Here is a 21981-nt window from a genome sequence, read left to right on the forward strand (position 1 = left end):
TGCGACTTCATATATATATATATATATATATAGTTTGAAGCACGGAGAAGGACATAGGGTACCTACCTTTCATCCCGGAACAATAACTGCTTCCGTGTGCAAAAGGTAGTATAAAAAAAAAACAAAATATATTTTAAATAATTTTATTTCTATTTAGGTATATTGCGTTTTGTAACCACTTACAGATTTACATAACCCTAAGTTCGTTTATAAAATAAATTGTACATTTTGAGTACATAATATATTACTTAACTATATCCTCGACTTCACATGCGTAATAAATTAATATTATGATACAAGATGAACGCGTGAGTTGCTCACACGATATATTCCAACACACCAACGTAAACAGCCAAACAATATGATATAACCCGCTTGTGTAGGTCACTGGACATGTCTTTTTACAAGCTTTTATAACTTGCAATGTATGTACAATCTTCGGCACATACGTTGAACCAAAATGGCTGTCGTCAGCGAAGGTTTAAATAAATAAATATATTAGGACAAATCACACAGATTCAGCTAGCCCCAAAGTTGGAGACTTGTGTGATGGGATACTAACTCAACGATACTATATTTTATACCAAATACATATATAGATAAATATCCAAGACCCGGGCCAATCAGAAAAAGATCATTTTCCATAATGACCCGATCGGGGATCGAACCTGGGACCTCTCGGTTCATAATTTGCTCAAACAAAGGAATCTATTGCATTACATATTTTTTACATACTAGCGTAGAATATTATTGGTGGGTTATTTTCAGTTTTTGTGATTTGAAAAACTAACCTCTTATTCATAAAACAAGTTAAAGAATCATTTACCGCTCGAGTATATTTGGTCTCGCACCTTAAAATTGACATTTGAAAGAGAGAGAAAAAAAAACATAAGTATGTTCTGTCAATGTCAAATTTAAAGAAGAATTAACTTTTTTATGAATCAAAGGGTAAATGAATAATTGTGGGGCTAGCATGAGTTTTTGCGTGAACGTATCCGTATTTGTCGACATTTTTTTTATGGAAAATGAGCAGCGCCTCTATAATAGGAACTGGAGCTTTTCATATAAATTTTGGCGTCGATCTAGCTAATATTCGTGCTAGCCTAACTAATTTTATTAATACCAAAAAAAATCTAAATTTCGTATAAAAATCGTCCCATCATTATAACCTATTATTAAATGTAACCAACATTTTATTAAATTTAACCAAATTTGGTTCCAATAAAGAAAAAATGGAATATACAAATATAGTCCGTTTTTTTCACGAGTCTTAACATGTAAACAATCTTCACAGTACTTGTCGAACATTTTACACAGAAAAAAAAATTAAAAAATAACTATACGAAAGTGATTTCCTAAAAAGTATATTTTTAATTTACATTGCTGTAACATAAAAAAAAAAACATGTTAAGATTATTTACATAAGACTTGTAAGAAAAAAAAAACGAATTTTAAATGGAACCAACATACAGGATGTGAGTATAAACACCATTATGATAATCATAACCTGTAAACCCAGTATCGGCTCCCGACGAGTGAACTCAACGGTTTACAGCACAGACATGATATTGTCACGCGTTGAATGCAATAATATCTTACTGACGAGAATAAAAAGCTTGCGACAAAAATTTCAAGTGAAAAGTGTTTTATAAATTGTATTCCCATATTCTACAATCTACATACATACAGCTAAACATGGCCTTCGAATTAAGCAACTCTAGGCTCTATTTCGTATGGGACAAAGACGAGATATCTGCGGCATATAATAACAATGGAATTTATATTTACCTGCCGCTGCAACCCTGTATTTGGCTCCAACATTTGTCACCAACACAAAACGTTTGGGCCAACATCAGACGGCCACACCGAAGTTAACATCACCGAACATCAATCCGAAACAAAATCTTGTATAAAAATCGTCCATATCAAGGTTGGTGGGTCAGCGTCGGGCCAACATGTTGGATCAGCACTCCAACAAGTTGGCGCGCTCGCTCGACCAGAATATACTACCGCATGTGCTTATCAGAGACCAGACGTACGGTGTGAAGAATTCTTCAGGCTTCTCCTCTTCGACGTAGCGGAATTTTAGATCGGGGAATTTCTGAACAAAAATAAATAAATAGATTCTTACATAATCTAAATCTAATCAACTCGGGGTAAAAGTACATTTTTTTTGTATGTATGTTTGTAACGAACCCATTTTAAATATATTCAACAATATTTTTAACTATTATTTTCGTTAAAAATATTTATTTTATTCAACAAACATAGTACTTATTAGTACTAGTAATAGTATAAATATTTATTGTATTTATTGAAACGAGTTAACTTTCGAACCGTTGGTCTGATTTTGATGAAATTTAAAAGGTATGTAGGGTCTGTTAATAGAATTTTTAATTTCGTGGAGCAACAAAAGGTTTAGTTTAGTCGTTTTTGAGATATTCACGATTTTGTAAAAACATATTGTGTAAGTTTGCGGCCTTGTATAAAAATAAGTCGTCACGACTATCTGTATGAACGCGATAAATTAAACTACTGCACGGATTTTCATGTGGTTTTCACTAATATATAGTGTGATTCCTGAAAGTTTTTGCCCAAGCGAAGCCGATACGAATATGTAATAAATAAAAAAACATAAATGCTTTAATGTGTGGCTTATTTTTTTACTAATTGCACCCCGGGGCCTCGCTCCTGTAAGAATTTCGGGATAAAAAGTACCCTATGTGTTATTCCAGGTTAATTTCTACCAGTGTACCAAACAATCGGTCCAATAGATAATGCGTGAAGAGGTAACAAACAAATTTACTTTCGCAATATTCGTTGGGATTTCGACTTATAACGAAAGAGAGAAGACATACCTTGAGTCTATCGCTAGACCACTGTTCCGCACCCTTCTTGATGCAAGCCAGCACCTCATGCACACCCAGGTCTCCGGCACCCTCTTGCACCCTCTGCAGTCGAGTGGAAAAGTAGCCTATCACCTGAGGACATCATATTTATTATTTCAATTCGAGACATGTCAATGAGACGGCCCACTAAGGTATAACCTAAAAAGTATTCGCATAAAGTCAATTTACAAAAAAATTTTGTACAATAATGATGTAATAGCAAACATCCGTTTCCGCAAACTGAATATGTAAATAATGTATTTTACAAAAACTTGATCTCAAACTCTAACATCAAGACTCCATCAATAATGTAAATGATTGTACTTGTACATATGTAACAAACATAACCAACATATGTATGTATATACATGTATATACATATATAATATGACCAACATGTGTTATCATTAATGTGTAATTTGCAAAAAAACATACTTGGAAATTCTCATCTAGCTGTGATGAAAAAGAAAAGAAAATACAAAAAAAAGCAAATACAAATGAAAAGAAAAACATATACAAAAAAAAAAACCTCACCATTTCAATATTTTGCGTGATGTGATGCTGTTGCTTGCTGAACAACTCCCGCTTATGAAGCAGAGCGTACACCATGTTGAGGTTGTTCACGAGCTGATGCGACAGGCACGAGTTGATTATCTCGAGGAGCATGCGGAGGACTTCATCTAGAACTAGTACGTGGTCCATCTGGAATGTATTTCACGTGATAAACAAAACTGCATGCTATTCTGTTCACCCGTTTAGGAGCTTACAGTCTATCTATATATGTATTCAGTAATATTCAGTAATAATAATAATAATAAGCCCGCAGGGCAGCTTGTGGCGAGCTGTTGGGGAGTAGCGACCCCACGGACCTGAGTGCTCCCAGGGGAGGCCCCTGTTCCTCACCTCCGCCTTCCTTCCCCAAGGTCGGAGTGGAAACCGAGAGGTAACAGGACCCCTACCTCTGGCTTGCCTTCACCGGCCGGCCAGAGTGGAGTCGCGAGAGCTATATGCTCGAAGGGTGGAAGTGTAAAATGTCATAACGCCGGGGGCGTCTGACTGGATCACCATGATTTCGCGCCCCGCAGACTCACCTCTCTACACCCTTAGCCGCCCACGCCAATGTTGCCCCTTTGTCGCCAATCGCGGCGACTGATTTGAGGGGCCCATCCAGTGAGCGGCGAGTCACCACCTGCCACTGAATAGTCAGTTATCATGATTATGGCAGGTGACCGAACTCTTTGCAATAGCCCATTCTTAGTTCATCCAAATTTCATTCTATAGACCAGTACTTCTATCCATTATTCTGCAATAGTTCACACTCCCGCCGAGACCTGCTCATGGGCATATCATTTTATTGATATATCCGCGAGCGGGTTTTGGCGGGAGACCTACACAACATCAAAACTCTCCAAAGGGCCTCTACGTGTTGGATCCATATCCCCACGCAAGCCTCTCAAAGGACCGGACTTAGTGCCGTGAATTCCAAAAGAGGAGAAACATAATAATAATAATAATAATAATTTATTTTCAAAAACTAGTTTACATAATAACTCTTTTTTGATTGATGCCTCCTTTTAAGCATTACGCCTGTGCCAGGAGACATCGCTCTTCCACAACACAATTTATATGTATTTATAAGTATATATGTAGATATAAGTATAAGTATAATTCCATAGTAAGCCATAATGTACCAAGATTTAAACAAGCCTAAAATTTATTTAACATAAACATAATTTATTATACAAGACTAAAATTTTAACAACTTAAGACAAACTTAACTAAAGTATTAAGTACTTTAAAATAATGTTAACCTCTTTTTCACCTAATTCAATAAATTTTCAATTTCCTCATAACTAAGCAGTTTCACCCATTCAACTATCCTATCCCTGCATTGATGATATGATAATGGATATATATTTAACTGTTTATTTATTTTATTATATAATACAGATGAGCGTTTCTCGTATTGTACTCTGGCAAAATATGAATTGGTAACCGGGACCTTTGCCACTATGTTTTTCCGTCTCTTAATTTGAAAATGTATATTGTAAGGTATAGACTTATGTTTTTTTAATATCAAATTAAGCAAATATAATTGTCTAACAGTCAATAAACCTGTGGTTTTATACAGTTGTTCTGTAGAGTACCTTCTTTTTTTAAAGTTAGCAACTTTTAGTAATGCTCGCTGTGCGCGTTCCACCGACAAGAATTTTGTTTTTAGAGCACCACCCCAAACGGGGATGCAGTAAATTAGTACAGATTGTACTAAAGAAATATATATTTTCGAAAGAAAATTTTTTGTTTCCAAATTACTGTCTTTCTCTGGTTTAGTAATGAGATGTCGCAGAGTTTTGAATATCCAGATTAATTTTCGTACTCTATCTGATAGTTGTTCCAAGTGCGGATACCACGATAACCTTTGGTCCACTACAACTCCAAGATATTTAGTGCACGAAACTTTATCTATTTTAGTACAGTTGCAACTATCTTCAGTTGAATCGCAGGTATGTATTTTTATTTCGAAATCATTTGTCGGTTGCGTACGGTTATTTATTGTAAAACAAATAAAATTAGTTTTAGCTATATTCAAAGTCAGCGAATTAGCATCTAGCCATTTAGTAACTCGAGACATGCCTTGCTCAGCCGTTTTTTTAATATTCAACCAAGATTCACCAGTAAAGACGATGGCAGTATCATCAGCGTATGAGAAAATGTTAGCTTGTTTTATTTTCATATTACAGAGGTCATTTAAATATATAAGGAACAATGTAGGACCCAATACGCTGCCTTGGGGTACACCGTATGACACCTCCGCGTCTTCACTGGTGATATCATCCAGCTTAACTTTTTGCTTTCTTCCAGAAAGATAATCCCTCAACAATGACAGTGCCACTCCTCTAATACCAACTTTTTCTAGTTTTTCTATAAGTATGGGGATGGAAACCGTGTCAAACGCTTTTTTGAGGTCAAGGAAAATACATAGGCACTTGTTTCCCTTATCAAGCTCGTTTGTTACTAGAGAAGTTAAGGCCATCACAGCATCTTGAGTTGATTTCCCCTGCCTGAATCCAAATTGGGAAGGCGACAGAATGCCGAACTTATTTAAGTAACTTATCAGTCTGCTGTTTAATAATTTCTCTATAATTTTTGAAATTGCAGTCAAAACAGATATTGGACGATAATTACTGGGATCGTATCTGTCCCCTCCCTTGTGTACAGGCGTAATTATGGAGCGTTTTAGTAGATCAGGAAAGATACCGTGTTTAAAACATAAGTTAGCTAAATGTGCGATAATAGGAATAATCTCATTTTTAACATGTTTTAGATATTTGGTAGTTATATTATCCCAGCCTGGGGCACTATCAGATTTCAGGCTCATTAAAATGGTATTTACTTCTTCTAGGTCGGTTTCCAGTAGAACGAATGACTGAGGTTGAGATGGTATTTCATTTATAAATGACGTTGTATAATCATTAGTGTGTAATGTGATCTTTTGGGCAAGGTCTTTCCCAATGTTAACAAAGTAATTATTAATTGCATTAGCCGCTTCTGTAGGTGTAGGTTTAATATTTAATAATTCTGTATTTCTTTGTTTATTTTTATTTGTGTACGTTATGTTTTTTATATTATTCCATAGTAGTTTATTGTTATTGGCAGATTTAGCAATTAATTCCCGTTCATAATTCCTTTTTATTTTTTTTAATAAATTATTGCAATGATTGCGATATCTTACGTAAATAATTTTATTTGTTTCATTATGTGGGTCTTTTTTATGCTCTTTTTGTAACTTATTGCGATTTTTAATACATCTTAAGATGCCAGGGGTAATCCATGGCTTCAATATTCGTTTGCTTTTTGGGATATGTTTAATGTTGGTGTTAATTTTTATGGAATTACTTAAACTTTCGATCAAAACTTGGGTCACTAGAGCTGGGTCATCACAGAAAAGTAATTCAGACAAATGTTGTTCCCGTAAGTAGTTTAGAGCCTGATCGAAATCAGTATGTGTACTGGATTTCAACACAGGTTCAGCGTGATGTTGTTTGGATAAAGTCAAGAATACTGACAGATGGTCAGTGATAGTACTATGTAAGATAGCAATGGTTGCCGAGATTCTTTTTTTATTTAGCTTTAACATTAAGTGATCCAAACAACTTGTTTCCCTAGTTGGCAACGTGTGTCCTGGTAATATGCCTAACATTGCTAACATATTAAGATATTTTATTCTGTTATTGTATTCGTGAGTTTTTTCTCTATCCTTAGCTATTAAGTTAATATTTATATCTCCCGTAACAATGATACTTTTTTGTGTTTTTAAAGACTCTAGGTGTAAATTTAGAGAATTAATAAAATTTTCAGCACATTTATTTGACGGTGAGCGATATATACATAGAACAATATTGTTTAGGATTTCTACCTGTAGACAAGATGCACCAGAGAGTTTAATTTCTCTGACTTTAGCTCCGAGTGTATTTTTCACGTATACCACAACCCCGTCGTTTTGATTTAACTGATACGTTGTTACATAAGAATGGTAGTTAGTAAGTTGAGGTACAGGCTTTTCTGGTGAAAGTCGACACTCGGTAAGAATAATAAGATCGGTAGTAAAGGGGAGAAAACTTAGGATGGCTATGAAATCATCGAAATTGCAATATATGCTTCTTATATTTTGGGTTATTAATGTAAAATCACTTTTGTTTACGCGTATATTTTTTTCTAGATCGCAATAGTTACATTCTATATTCCTTGCTACAGTTATATTGTCTAAGTCATCTAGGGTTCGTGTCATATCATCCATTGTCTAAAGTATAAGTATAGATGCAGGGTAAAAACGCAGTTGTTATGTGAGGTAAATCGCTATTTTTTAAGGTGATTATATGGCTTGTTATATAGGATATTTTAATTATGAATGAAATTGAATATATCATTTGGTCATTGTATTCTAGAGGAAAACATATGCAGTTTAACATGTAATTACGTACTACAATTTTTTTTATATAAGAGTGAGATACAAAATCTATAAAATGACGATTGAAAAAATAACAAAAATAAAGGAAGGAGCAGAGACTAATAGTGTCTTTACGCAACTTGACGCACACTAAAACTTGACGCAACAATGTAAATAATGTAAACAAGAATAGTCATTTGTTATTCCTTAAGTCTTGAATAGCTGTTTCATTTTTTATTTGAATAATAGGCGAATTTTCATTTTTCCTGACGTAGACCTTTCCATATGCCGTCCAACAGAATTTAAACGAGTTGCTCTTGACGAGGTCCCGTGCAAGGAAGAACATGCGGGCCGCTTTCGCCGTTAGCTGCTCAGTAACAAATACCGGAGTGTCCTCGTGAGTCTTCAGACCAAGATGTTTGGCACATAATTTTGTCTTTTGCCTCACATTGAAAGCTTTGCATAACTTAAGTACATCATTTTTTATTAAAGTTGACGAGGTCTCTATGATTATGGGTGGATTTTGTATCCCTTCCTTTTTAACTCGTACTCTGAAGACGTCCTTAATGTCTTCCTTTTTGATTTGGGATCCAACAGTACGCGAGAGATTAAGGACCATATCCACCAGGTCTTCTTTTGACTCATTGGATTTTTTTGGCACGTTTTTGATTTCCAGATTGGTCTTCCTTACATCCATCTGCATGTTTTCTATTTTGTCTTCAAGCATAGCGATGTGTTTTTTGTCTTCCTTTCTTTCTTCCTGAAGCTGTGTAATTGTTTTCTTTAACTCTTCATTTTGGGCAGTCAAGAAGGCCACAGAGTTCTCTATGTTGCTGCTTGACCGCTGAATCTCCTTAAGAGTAACTGTGTTTTTTTCAAGCTGTTTCTGCTGTGCAGACATAAGTGATTTAAAAAAGTCCTTCATTTCTTCTTTAAATTCGTCTAGGTTAGACTGCGACTCTTCATGCCTTTTCCTTTTGTTACGCAGTGAAACATAGTGTTCCCCCCCTGTTGATAAGTTTGGATCCGATTGGAATTGCGTAGCACTTAAAAGATTCGTTGCTGACGCCAATGGTGATTTCGGCGGAGTGCGCTGCATGCTTGTTTATTTATTTTACTAATCAACCAAATTGATGCGCACAGTATATCGGCCGGGGTTCTCATTCACTGGTCGTCGATCAATGGTTCTCGTAAGCTTATGCTTTCCGTCCAGTATACGTTGATCTCCAACGTACGGACAATCAAGCGGGGGTCTCGTTAACTGGACGTAGATCGATGCGTCCCATAAGCTTATGCTTTCCGTCCAGTGTAAGTGGAGCCAGTTATACTTACACAGTTATCAGCTTTGCGGCGACGCACACGCACTTTGGATTTGTCACAAAGACAGAGATGAAAAATGCGGCGGTTTGCTTTCGCGGGGGTGGGCGCGGGTGGGTGCGCGGGTTGTGTCCGCTTCGATGTTCCGTGACCGCACAAAATATTTAACTAATTGAATTTTAAATAATTCAAGATGATGGAATATTGGCACTTGACTTAATAGACTTATCGCTGTTAATCGCTAGCACTTTTTTACACTTTTTAGAAAAACTTTCGGCACGTCTGCACTCTAGCAAGTTCACGGACGAAGAGGATTCAGTAGAGCTGGACTCCGACGTTGAACGGCTGAGGAAGTAACAGGGATAAATAGTGGAAAATATATGAGGGCGCTGTGTCCTATTTTAGCTGGCAACACTGTTGCGATGTCTGTTGCGATGGTCTAAAAATATAGTTTTTAAAAACCAGTTTCCTATGGTCTCTAATTATAGTTTAAAAAAATCAGTTTTCTACTCTTCATATTAAGTAACTAGTTAATTAAGCTAGTTGATACTTTAATTAAGAGGCAGATTTTCAAGCGACGGAGTGCGACAATAACGCCGTACATGGCATTATTATCGCACTCCGCTTCGCGTCGCGTAATGATCAAAGCAAGACGTTGACACGTAAACGCCGTGAGAAACACTGGTGCTGTAAAATATCGAGAAAGTGTATTGAAAAACAGTCTTACCATTTCTTCCGTCTTCTCTAAAGTACTATGTGGTAAATCTGCATTGTTGTCTAATTCTGAAAACGAAAGACAATTCATGTTTTTTTTTTTTTCAGAACTTTTGTCTGTCTGTCCGTCTGTATGTTTGTTCGCGCATCATACAAAAACTACTGGATGGATTTTGTGGTGGTTTTGACAATCGTATGGCAGATGGTCTAACTTAAAATCTAGCATAGGTTTCACTGCGATACGTTGCTTAGAACCCGAGTTGTTGACATTAATAAGTTATGAGCGGACGAACGACAAACGCGGGCGAAGCCACGGGCAAAAGCTAGTACTCAATAGAATAGAAAATCACATCTATCAATTATTTACATAATCACTTACTATATAAAATGTAAACATTTGTAAATTCTGTTTAATTATCAAGCGGACTTCGGGCTTCGTAACGTTGCTACAAAACGCGGGATGAAAAAGTGAAGGAGATGTTTGTACCTTCTACTTCAGCAAATAATCTGGCTCTCCGCTTGCTCAATGTCTCGAATAATGACACTAGCCTCTGAGCGACGTATGGATGCAAATTTCTGAATTCACCTGTAACAGACACAATTATGGGCAAATCATATATCAGATGAGAAGTTAACCAATCACAGGGAGGCATTGTCACGCGACGGCAAACACACCGCAATATGATTGGTTAGCTCACTGCGAATCGACTCGATAGTGAGATGTGAAATGCAATCGCAACTAGTTTATTAATTGGCTTTATTTCTCTCACGAACTTTCTCTTGTTGTTGGGGGTTAGTTTTCAAAAATAGTAGAGGTTATTCATCTCGGTAACAAATTAGACCATAAATTTCATGAATGTAAATTAATGTACATAAAAAACATAGTGGGTTCTAAGACACTGCCTTGTGGAACCCCCACACCCAATCTTAGTCTCATCGTTTGTAGATTGGTTTATCTTAACACAATGCTATCAATTGTTAGTTAGTTGTTAACTAGTTCTAGAGGCTTACCTCTTAGACCAGCCATTTCAAATCTATGAGTAACAATGGGGTCTTAAACGGTATCGAACGCTTTTGAAAAATCAAAATTCAAAAATCGAATATTTTTACACATTTTCGCTCAAAAAGAAAATCAAGTATATAAAATATTGAGAATGCTCAACAGTGGTATAATAAATAGCTAGTGAATTATCATGTTAATATGATACTTACAATTGTAGCAATGTTGGTTCCGTAGATATCGGAAGTCATACGAGACGATTACGGCATAGACTGCCGTACAGTTAAATTGGCAACCACCATTTAAATTATTAAAGTTTATATTTCAAGCGAACCTTGAGGAATCTCATCTGTTTCGTGGTTTCTTCCTTACACGTTTGTTTGTTTGTTACCTCTTCACGCTCTATCTACACAACCAATCTTCATGAAATTTTGCATACATGTAGATTGAATTGTGGAGAAGGATATAAGGTACCGTTCATCCCGGAAAAATAAGTGTTCCCGTGGGCAAAAGCCAGTATAATACGTGACTCACAGCTCATGTTGGCAATGGCCGCCAGACAGTTGGTGTGCAGATATTTGTCGCGCACGCGCGCCATGTTGTGTTGCAGCGCCCTCACCAACACTAACACCATCAGACCGCCGACAGATATCTCCGAGATCGCCCGCTCCGTGTACCACATAGGATTTTTTATCATCTGCAAAACGGCGAATCGTCTAATCGTCTTTTTTTAAAATATGCACGGACAAATCACAAAGATCGAGTTCGCCCCAAAGTAAGTTCGAGAATTGTGTTATGGGTTACTAAGTCAACGACACCACATTTTATATATACACGTATAGATAAACATCAGAGACCCAGGTCAATCTGAAAAAGTTTATTTCCACGTTGACCTGACTGACGTTGATCTAATGATCAACGTCAGTCAGGTCAACGTGGAAATACCACGGAGGTCAGTCCTTATTTTTAGGGTTCCGTACTAAAAAGATGAAAAAAAAAAACCCGGAACCCTTTTAGGATCCCTCGTGTGTGTGTCTGTCCGTCAGTCTGTCACACCTGACTGACGTTAATCATTAGGCCACGGAGGTCAGTCCTTATTTTTAGGGTTCCGTACCAAAAAGTTGAAAAAAAAACCCGGAACCCTTTTAGGATCCCTCGTGTGTGTGTCTGTGCCGTCAGTCTGTCACAGCCAATTTGCACCGAATCTCCAGGCAATCAGTCGCTCCAACGCTGTTTTGTCGTACGTCAACAGACAACGTAGAAATTGTATTGACTTTCGACGTATTACAACGGAGCGGCAACGAAATATCGAGTATACTTACAATCAAATGAACATTTTTTATAAGCGCGTCATCTTCCGTCAATATGAGGAGCACTATGAGAGACATATATATGTGATGGGAATTGCTGTCCGGAGCGTTGTACAGAACTTGCAGGATCGGTAAAATCTGTAAAAAAAAAAAAATTGTACAGTCAACAGCACATCAACATTCCAAAGTTCATTGCAAATTCGCCCCAATCACCGCAGCATAATGATCCATCGAGGGGAAAGTTAACATGCCGTCGACTGTACATTGTTTTGTTTTGTAATCTCAAAAATTGATTGTAATAAAAAAAAATTTTGGAGTATTTTTATACAATTAAACTTTTTTTCAATGATACCTATATTGTTACATTCAACGCGTGACCAAATTGATCGTGCAGTAAACCGTTGAGGAGTTACCTAATCGGGAGCTGATCTTGGGTGCAATCATCAAAATTAAACGTAATACAAAATTTTAGCTCAATTGCTTGAGGATAACTGCTTCAAAATATTGTTGCAAGATTCCATCCGAACAAACATCTTACTAATATAATAAATGCGAAAGTTTGTGAGTATGTATGTATGTTTGTTTGTTACTCTTTCACGCAAAATCTACTGGACCGATTGTCATGAAATTTGGTACACGGGTAGAATATAACGTGGAATAACACATAGGGCACTTTTTATCCCGAAATTCCCACGGGAGCGAAGCCCCGGGGCGCAGCCAGTTTTATACATATGTGTAATTTGTCTGTGTATATTTATTATTATTTATTTATTACTAGCTGTTGCCCGCGACTTCGCGAATTTTTGGTAAGGAGTCAAAATTATTAGAGAAATTTAACTGTACAGACAAAGCGTAACGACACCTATACAGAAGATGCTCATACGACTGAAATATATGTTTCCCATAGTTTAGTTTATTCTTTATTTATTTAAAGATACACTCATATATTGATAGTTAAAAGCTTGTAAAAATAACTCACCAAATTCTCTATATGTGGATCGCAACTGACGTGCTTTTTATAAGCCTTACACGAGTGCAGCATCAAGTATAATAACAATGTCGAATGTTCACATCCAGCGGTTGCACATAGCGCTTTATGTAGCTGAAACAAACAATATACATACAGTATCACGTCTACATCCGTTACGGGGCAGACAAGACCTAATTGGAGAAGACGGATTTTGATGCAATAGGATTGTAAAAAATATTATTTAACTAGCTTTTGCCCGCGGCATCGCCCTCGTGAATTTCGCGCGGGAACAGTAATTTGTCCGGGGTGTAGTACCTTATGTCCTTCATCATACTTCAAACTACATGTATGCAAAGTTTCAAGAAGATTGTTCGAGTAGATAGAACGTTAAGAGGTAACAAACAAACTTACTGTACCATTTATAATATTATAGTTAACTGTAACAATGCAGCTGAATCATTATATGAAGAAGTAATGTTGGTTGGAAAGTCCATTTAAAGAAGTATCACATAATAAACGTGGGCGAACCCGCAGGCCAAAGCTATCAATATTATATATTAAAAGGTATAATTTATTGATAATAAACCAGTCTGATATGATGACGTAAAAACACATATAAAACTCATTTGGCGCGAACACCACACAAAACCATAGACAAAGCTTGTCAGATAGCAAGTTTTATCCAGATGTCACATGTTGATAGGCAATTGCCTATTAGTGATGTGACATCTGACAAAAATTATAAAAATGAACTCAACCATCATAAAAACAAAAAAACTAAACTTTTCTTACAACTTTTATTAACAATTCATCACCATAAACGTAATATTTTTGTAGCCGTCGATCAAGCATAGCTTACTTAGCGAACATTTTATCAAGTCGTGACATCACTCCTACCTATGTCATTTAGTATGGAGAGTTTGGACGAGTTCAAAAAATGTGTGATTTTATTTTTGTCATATCTTTGACAGCAATGTCATTATCACAGTAATTTTTTCACAAGTGTTTCTATTAATATTATAAGGGCCTTCGAAGAGTCATCAAACCAAACATTTTCAACTACCATAGATTTTGTTATAAGACCTATATTTGTTAATTGACGTCCTTGGAGAAAAGGCTGCGGTGAAGTTTGTTGCGCCGCTTCTTCTTCACCTGCGCTTTGGAAGTCGGCAGAGTAGACTTAGTTTAAATAATTTTTTGACGTCCATAAGTGATGTATATCATCCTAAATTGAATAAAGAATTTTGAATTTGAATTTGTTATTTAGATAAATTTATTCCCGAAGGTACATACATAAATAACACCGTGCGAAGCCGAGGGACGCTAGTAATGGATAATTTACGAATTATACTTACAGAATCCATGTCAATTCTCGGTGGGGTGACCTGGGTACTGGAGTTCGATTCCCGCTGAAGTGACGTCGTCGATGTTTCTGGAACATATCTTTGATCATAATTTCCATCTTTACTATTATTATAAAGAGGTAAGCGTTTGTGAGTTTGTATGTTTGAGGCGGGTAATTTCCGAAACTACCGAACCGATTTGAAAAATTTATTTCACCATTAGAAAGGTACATTATCCAAGATGCTATAGCATAGGCTATATTTTATGTTCGCAAAATTCCCACGGAAGCGAAGCCCCGGGCAACATCTAGTAATTAAATAAATGGACAACACTCAACATTTTACATTTCCTAAACGTAATTAAGAACACTCTCGATGAAACTCGCTTTTAAATAAAATAAGAACTGGATCAAAACCGGTCCAGCCGTTCGGCTGCTACGATGCCACGGACAGACATACAGACATGTTAAAGTTATAAGTCCCCTTCGTGTAACGTCGGGGGTTTAAAAACTTAATACATTTCCATAAAATTTTCTACACGAATAGTTTAAAACTAAAAGCTGAAAGTATTACAGTTTCAAAAGGGTTAAAACAACTCTCTCATTTAAAGAAAATTACTTTCTAATAGTATCTTTGCAGATATATGAACCCAACCGAGATTGTCCTGGTTGATGAAGGTTGACGTGCGCCTTCGATCTCCAGGACTTACCAACAGTATCCTCGCAGTATAACTTCGTTTTCCTATACAGATTATCCTGGTTGATGAAGGTTGATGAGCGTTATTTGACTCCAGCACTTACCAACAGTATCTTCGTAGTAAATTCACGCGTTCCTAAAAATATTGTGTTGGTTGATGAAGGTTGACGAGCGTCGTCTATCTCTAACAATCATCAACAGTACCCTCGCAATATAACAACGCGTGTCTCTATACAAATTGTCCTGATTGATGAAGGTTGACTCTTGGTTGATGAAGCATAACTGCCTCCAGCACTCACCCACGGTATTCTCGTAGCACAACAACGCGTTCCTATTCAGATTGTCCTGGTTGATGAAGGTTGACTACTGGTTGATGAAGCTTAACTGCCTCCAGCACTCACCCACGGTATTCTCGTAGCACAACAACGCGTTCCTATTCAGATTGTCCTGGTTGATGAAGGTTCACTACTGGTTGATGAAGCTTAACTGCCTCCAGCACTCACCAGCGGTATCCTCGCAGCACAACAACGCGTTCCTGTACAGATTGTCCTGGTTGATGCAGTGGTTGGCGAGGGCCAAAAGCAGCAGACAAGCCTGGTTGGCCGCGGGGTGCTGCGTCCTCAGCCGGTCCAGCAACACATGTCTGTCTGTAGGTGGTTCTGTGAGGATCGTCGGCGGCGCTGTGTTGAAAGACAGCATATTCCATAGACCAGCTGGGAATTAAAAAAAAAATACTAAATTTAAAAAAATCCTACAAATATTATAAGTGTATGTGTGTATGTTTATTACTCATTCACGCAAAATCTATTGGACGGATTATTATGAAATTTTGTACACGGGTTGAAATATAACTTTGAATAACACATAGGGTACTTTTTATCAGGGACCGGACCGCTATTCCTTTCACGGGTTTTAGGGGGTTTTTGGAATGGGTTTGGTTTCGAAAGGAACGGAGCACGGAATTACGCAAATTTGCACAGGAGCGGGGTGTGATGAAAACTACACCCCTCTCCCCCCGCAGGCATTTGAGGGGAAAGCCAAATAGGGTAAGCGCTATAACGAACGGGTTACCCCTTCGAAAGAGTTAGCCATATCATATGGGAAATAGGAAAAAGGGCTAACCCTTTCAAAGGATTTCCGTGTGCGAAGAGTCTAAAAGACACGAAACGACACAAACCCAATCCAATCACTAGCTAACCCAATCCAAGCACTATCCCATATGGTGAGGCTAACCTCACCATATGGGATAGTGATTGGATTGGATTAGCCATTGAACAGGTTACACAAGAATATGGCAAAGCTTTTCAAAGGATTAAGCAAACGAACGGCTTGTCCGGTCCCAGCTTTTTATCCCAAGATTCCCACGGGAGCGAAGCCCCGGAACGCAGGTAGTGACAAATAAAATTTTCCCCGAATTTGAGCCTAGTCCTAAACCCACCAGCGATGTTGATAATCACGCTGCCGGCCGCGCCCGCCGCGCCGAACATGCTGGGCGGCGCGGCCGCCATGCTGCACAAGTTCAGCAATAGAGTTTTCACTAACAGCGGCGCGTGCATACCGTAACGACCTTGGTATAACGTCCTGAAACAAAAAGGGATAACAATTAGACAAATTAGAAAAGCCCCCGCCTTTCAATTTTTGAACGGCCGAACCGATTTTGTTCAAACATATCTAAGAACCAACGCATAAAAATTTGATGCCAAATAAAAAGAACCGCATCCTAATCGGTTCACCCGTTGATGACCTACGGTGCCACGTACACAGACAGACAGACACAAATTCAAACTTATAACATCCCTCTTTTAGTTAAAAATATATGTGAACAAAATCAAGTTGAGTTAACCCGAAGCGGTGGTGGTCGAGTGATTAAAACCGACATGTGGCCGAAAGGTCCCAGGTTCGAATCCAACTAGTGCCACACGAGTTTGTATACCAATCTGATTAGTGTATATTACTTTTCATAGACCACCACTTGCTTCCGGTGAAGGAAAACATCGTGAGGAAACACATGCATACTTTAAACTTTTGTTCTGTCTCGTTTTGTCAGGAGTAAAATTGCTACTTTTTTATTATTTATTTGCCCAAGCAATTAAACAAATTCCTCTGCCGCGTCTGTCTGTTTGTTCGCGATGAACTCAAAAACGACGGCGTGGATTTTCATGCGGTTTTCACCAAATGATAGTGTGGTTCCTGAGGAAGGTTTAGGAGTATAATTTATTATTGTTTTGACCCGAGCGAAGCCGGGACGGGCAGCTAGTAAATTAATTAAAAAATGTGACAATTACTACCTGTATATTAGTGATGTTTCGACCAATCGTGTTTGTCCGTGCGCGCTCGCGAACATGTATACGGACATGAGAACTAACAATGTGTTTATACATTCCAGATGTAGGTAGTACGTGTTGTCTCTGAAAAAAATATTATTTTTAATAAATAATAAATAAATATATAAAGACAAATCACACAGATTGAGTTGGCCCCAAAGTAAGTTCGAGACTTGTGTTATAGGATACTAACTCAACAACACTGTATAACATATAGATAAACATTCAAGACCCAAGACAATCTGAAAATGTTGATTTTCCACGTTGACCAGACTGGGGATCGAACCCAGGACCTCCAGTGTCCGGCGTGATGACCATTAGGCCACGGAGGTCGTCAAAATTTTTCAGTTCTTATGGTCGTAAAGTTAAATATGAGCATAAAGTAAAATCTCCTTTTGTTTGCTTAAGAGCGTAATTTGTATTAATTTATTTTAATGTACATTTTGTCTATAAAAATAAAACTAAATAAATAATATTTAAAAATAACTATAAAATAAATTACAAAAACAAAGCCGCTTCGCGCTGTCTGTCCCTATGTAGGCTAAAAACTATAATAATTTATTTTGGTTTTACACGAGCGAAGCCGGGATGGGCCGCTAGTATAGTTAATAACTTAAATCAGGTTATAATTTTTTATGAACAAGAGAATCATAACGAACTTTAATAATGACATTTAACTTTCCTTCATATGAGATATTTTGAAAAAGGGACATTTGAATTCAATAATTTCCGTTTCCTAAAATGTCCTACTTATTTCAAAATGTCTATAAAAAAATCATTACTTACGTAACAGGTATATCAATGATTAGTCCTATAAGCGCATCGATCAGGATTTCCACTTTACTCTCACTTCCATTCGTCTTTGGCGAGTCATTTACTTGTGGGACCACAGCCTGATCAGAACTTGCCTGAAAGAAATATATTTCCATGACAGTTTCTCTCATTTGAGTGTTTCCAGTTGCTGCAGAGCCCAGGGTCCGCTTCGCTACTTTTATTTCTCCAACGTCCGCTTACCCCACCCGTCCGCTTAAGCCCCGCGTATCACACTTTAGAGAAATTACAAAAAGGCGACTCCATTTTGCTTCGTGTATCATTCGGTTGTGATTAGTATGGTAAAAAAAACAGCTGATTCATTCATTTTCGTCTAGTTAGGTATTTTGATTTCGTCGGCTTTGGTCCCATACGAAACTGTTCAGTATCATTGACTGAGCATGCAGACAAAATGATGCCAATGTATAAAAAATTAATACATTTTTTTTTTTGGTCTTTGGTATGGAAGTGTGTATCGCTTACCTCATCCCTAAGCAGTGGTCGCCTCTCAGCCTGGACATCCAAGTGTCTGCTCAGCTCACACTCAGGCACTATCTCCACCAAGTACTTGCTCACAGCGCGGATGACAAATAGAGCGTTGAATGTTTGCCACGCTAACATCACACTGAAAAATTTTTTTTTACAAAAATGTCATTTTGCCACTAGCTTAAGGCGGTTTCGCGGCGCCATATTTTGAACAGAACATTGCTTAAAAACACAATTTTATCGTTGTGTGTTCAAAAACATAAATTGTTTTTGAACAAATGTTCTGTTCAAGACATGGCGCAGCGGAGCCGCCTTTAAGCTTATTATTGTCAGAGACATGTTGACACAAGTTTATATTGATATTATAACATACTATATACAGTGTCAATCTCCTGAATGTACCCTGACGTTGGCAAAATCATCGTTTTGGTAAAACGATGATTTTCCATGAAAGATAAAAAAAAATTTGGTAGTCAATGGAGCTTTATAAAGTAGATACTGTGCATAAAATAAAAAACATGAGTTTTTTTTTAATGTTCAAACATTCTTTCTGATTCTTTGCAATTGAGGGGTTATTACACATAAATATGTTTGAAATCTAACCAGTGTTCAGCTTATTATGACCTCCATACAATACATACATTGCAAGTTAAACAACAGTTTATAAAAGTAAATAAACCATTTTATTTTAGGCAATAAGTACAGTGTAAAAAAAACTCACTTGTCACTATTAGGAGAAGCCAGCAGCTCCGTGGCGCGAGTAATGAAGACTTGAACTAAGGAACCAAAATTTCCAGTTTGCGGATTGTTCTGAAGAAATGTTTGCAGTAACACTTCCGTGCTGGAGTCAAACACCAGTTGCTCTTTGCTGGAAGATTAAAAGGATATCTTGTTAAACATACCATGCTTCTTTAATAACATCACAAGTTAATGAGATATGTACAGTTGTTTGACGGCCTTGCTAAAGGCGAAACAGCCACCAGCGTCGACATTGCAGTCAGGGTTGTCACAAAATGAAAATAACATGATATGTGTATATTATATGTTAACTAGTGACCCGGCCTGACTTAGTGGTCTAATAGGCAGTTTTACATGCATAAACATTTGTTAATAAATTGTCTAAACATCAGTAAACTGCGTCAAAATCCTTAGCAAATCACACAGATTAAGTTATAACCAAAGTACCTAAGTTCTAGACTTGTGTTATGGGATACTAAATCAACGATACAATATTTTATAACATATACATATAAAGATAAACATCCAAGACCCGGGCCAATCAAAAAAAGATCATTTTCCATCATGACCCGACCGGGGATCGAACCCTGGACCTCTCGGTTTAGAGGCAAGCACTTTACCACTGCACCACCGAGGTTGCAGGTCATTGTGTACTTTAAGTGAAGAAAGTGTGGATTTTCTAGTGTGAAAGTACAAAAATACTTACGCTGTGGCAGGCGGGTTGATGTTGAATGCCAGGAGCTGGTTCCAAAAGGGATCGTTGGCGCATATCACTTCGTTCGAGCAGAACCTTGTGAGCAGCTCGTTGGACGAGAGATCAGAGTATCTGCTGATGGCCACCCCCATTTTCCTAGAATATTTCTTTTTTTTTTAATGAATAGTCAACTTAACACTTTCACTGCTATAGTAGTCGTAACAATTAAACTTCTTTTGGGTATCGTCGAGCGTCAGCGAACGTGTTAAAGGACCACTAGGCACTAACTGTACTAGTTTGAGAGGACTTGTCACCTGTCTGGTGCTCGCACTGGTGTGCCCAAAATTTAATAATGATAATAAACACTAAGCTTGTACTATTTCAAATGACATAAATACAGAATAGACAGAAATGTTTATCTGCCATCGCCACAAGATCTATAATGAAAAGGTTCCAGGTTCTTCTAAACATATGATTAAGTTTAAGTTAGTAGTTAGTAAGACTTTTATAAGTAAAATATTTTTTTATGTCAATTAGAGATGTATTATAAATAAATATATTAGTACAAATTACACAGATTGAGCTAGCCCCAAAGTAAGTTCTAGACTTGTGTTATGGGATACTAACTCAACGATACTATATTTTATAATCTATACATATATAGAAAAACATCCAAGACCTGGGCCAATCAGCAAATCATTTTCCATCATGACCCAACCGGGGATCGAACCCGGGACCTCTCAGTTCAGTGGCAAGAACTTTACCACTGCGCCACTGAGGTCGTCAATATATACACATTATATCAACTTAATTGCAAAAAAATAAATTCTACATGTGCCTCATGAGTTTATATAGTAGTTTGTAGACCACCACTTGCTTCTGGTGATGGAAAACATTGTGAGGAAACCTGCATACTGATCGACTATTAAATTCACCAGTGTATTGCGACAATTTGTCACTAGATGGCGGTGGTAGTAAAAATCATGTCAGATGCAAAAGTAAAATAAATAGTATTATACTTTAACTATATGCGTAGGCATATAGTTAAAGTATTTCTATTTGTTTCGTCGCTGTAAGTAATCCTAAATAGTGATAAATGAATAAACTAAAATTACAAAATATAGGTATGTATAAAGAGTATACGATATAAATACTATCTGGTACAATATTTATGAAGTGCTCTAAGATTTACATTGTTTATATGTATTATAGTATGTTTGCAAAACTACGACATCAATTGGTACACCCAGATTTTATGGTAATTGAAAGCGATACCTCCATAAAATGCAGTAATATCGAATATAGTATGTACTACTGCAACAAAATTAGAATCTATATACCATGACAACGTTATAGAGACATAAATAAAGCCGCCCACGATTCTAGTATCTTAAATACACAATCTTACCTGGTTTCACCTTTTCTATAAACGTAATATCATAAATTTTCACAATTTGCTAAAAATATAAATCTCCAAAACTATTTTATTTTGCATAGCCACGAAACCATCAAAACGCCACTGTCAGTAGAAACTGTCAAAAAAGTGATGAAATTTCGACAGACTCGATGAAATTAAAAAAAAAACACAAGTAAACAACAAACAAAAAGGTTATTTTCTTTACAGCATCGACTCATGACCGACTCATATAAATCTATAGATTTAGAATGGAATGCGGAAGGCGGGAAGGTGCGCGGATGATATTGGAAATGATAAACCATTTAGAAGTCTATTTCTGTGGGATA

At 37.1% G+C, this 21981-nt stretch overlaps 1 protein-coding gene across 1 annotated transcript; it reads right to left on the reverse strand.

The window, feature by feature from the left end:
- Positions 1-127: 127 nt before the first annotated feature.
- Positions 128-21780, reverse strand: LOC128681441 (uncharacterized protein). Its single transcript, XM_053765324.2, has 17 exons — positions 21647-21780; positions 20251-20394; positions 19528-19674; positions 18804-18945; positions 18297-18418; positions 17475-17594; positions 16625-16767; positions 15690-15899; positions 14503-14579; positions 13157-13279; positions 12190-12315; positions 11402-11564; positions 10355-10453; positions 9881-9936; positions 3423-3590; positions 2859-2981; positions 128-2101 (listed from the first exon to the last, which is right to left on the reverse strand). The coding sequence occupies exons 2-17, from the start codon at positions 20388-20390 to the stop codon at positions 1964-1966; spliced, it is 2097 nt and encodes a 698-aa protein (XP_053621299.1). The 5' UTR covers positions 20391-20394; positions 21647-21780; the 3' UTR covers positions 128-1963.
- Between the last annotated feature and the right edge of the window lie 201 nt (positions 21781-21981).

Source organism: Plodia interpunctella, chromosome 27 (genome assembly GCF_027563975.2).
Source record: "Plodia interpunctella isolate USDA-ARS_2022_Savannah chromosome 27, ilPloInte3.2, whole genome shotgun sequence".
In the NCBI taxonomy this organism is placed as follows: Eukaryota; Metazoa; Arthropoda; class Insecta; order Lepidoptera; family Pyralidae; genus Plodia; species Plodia interpunctella.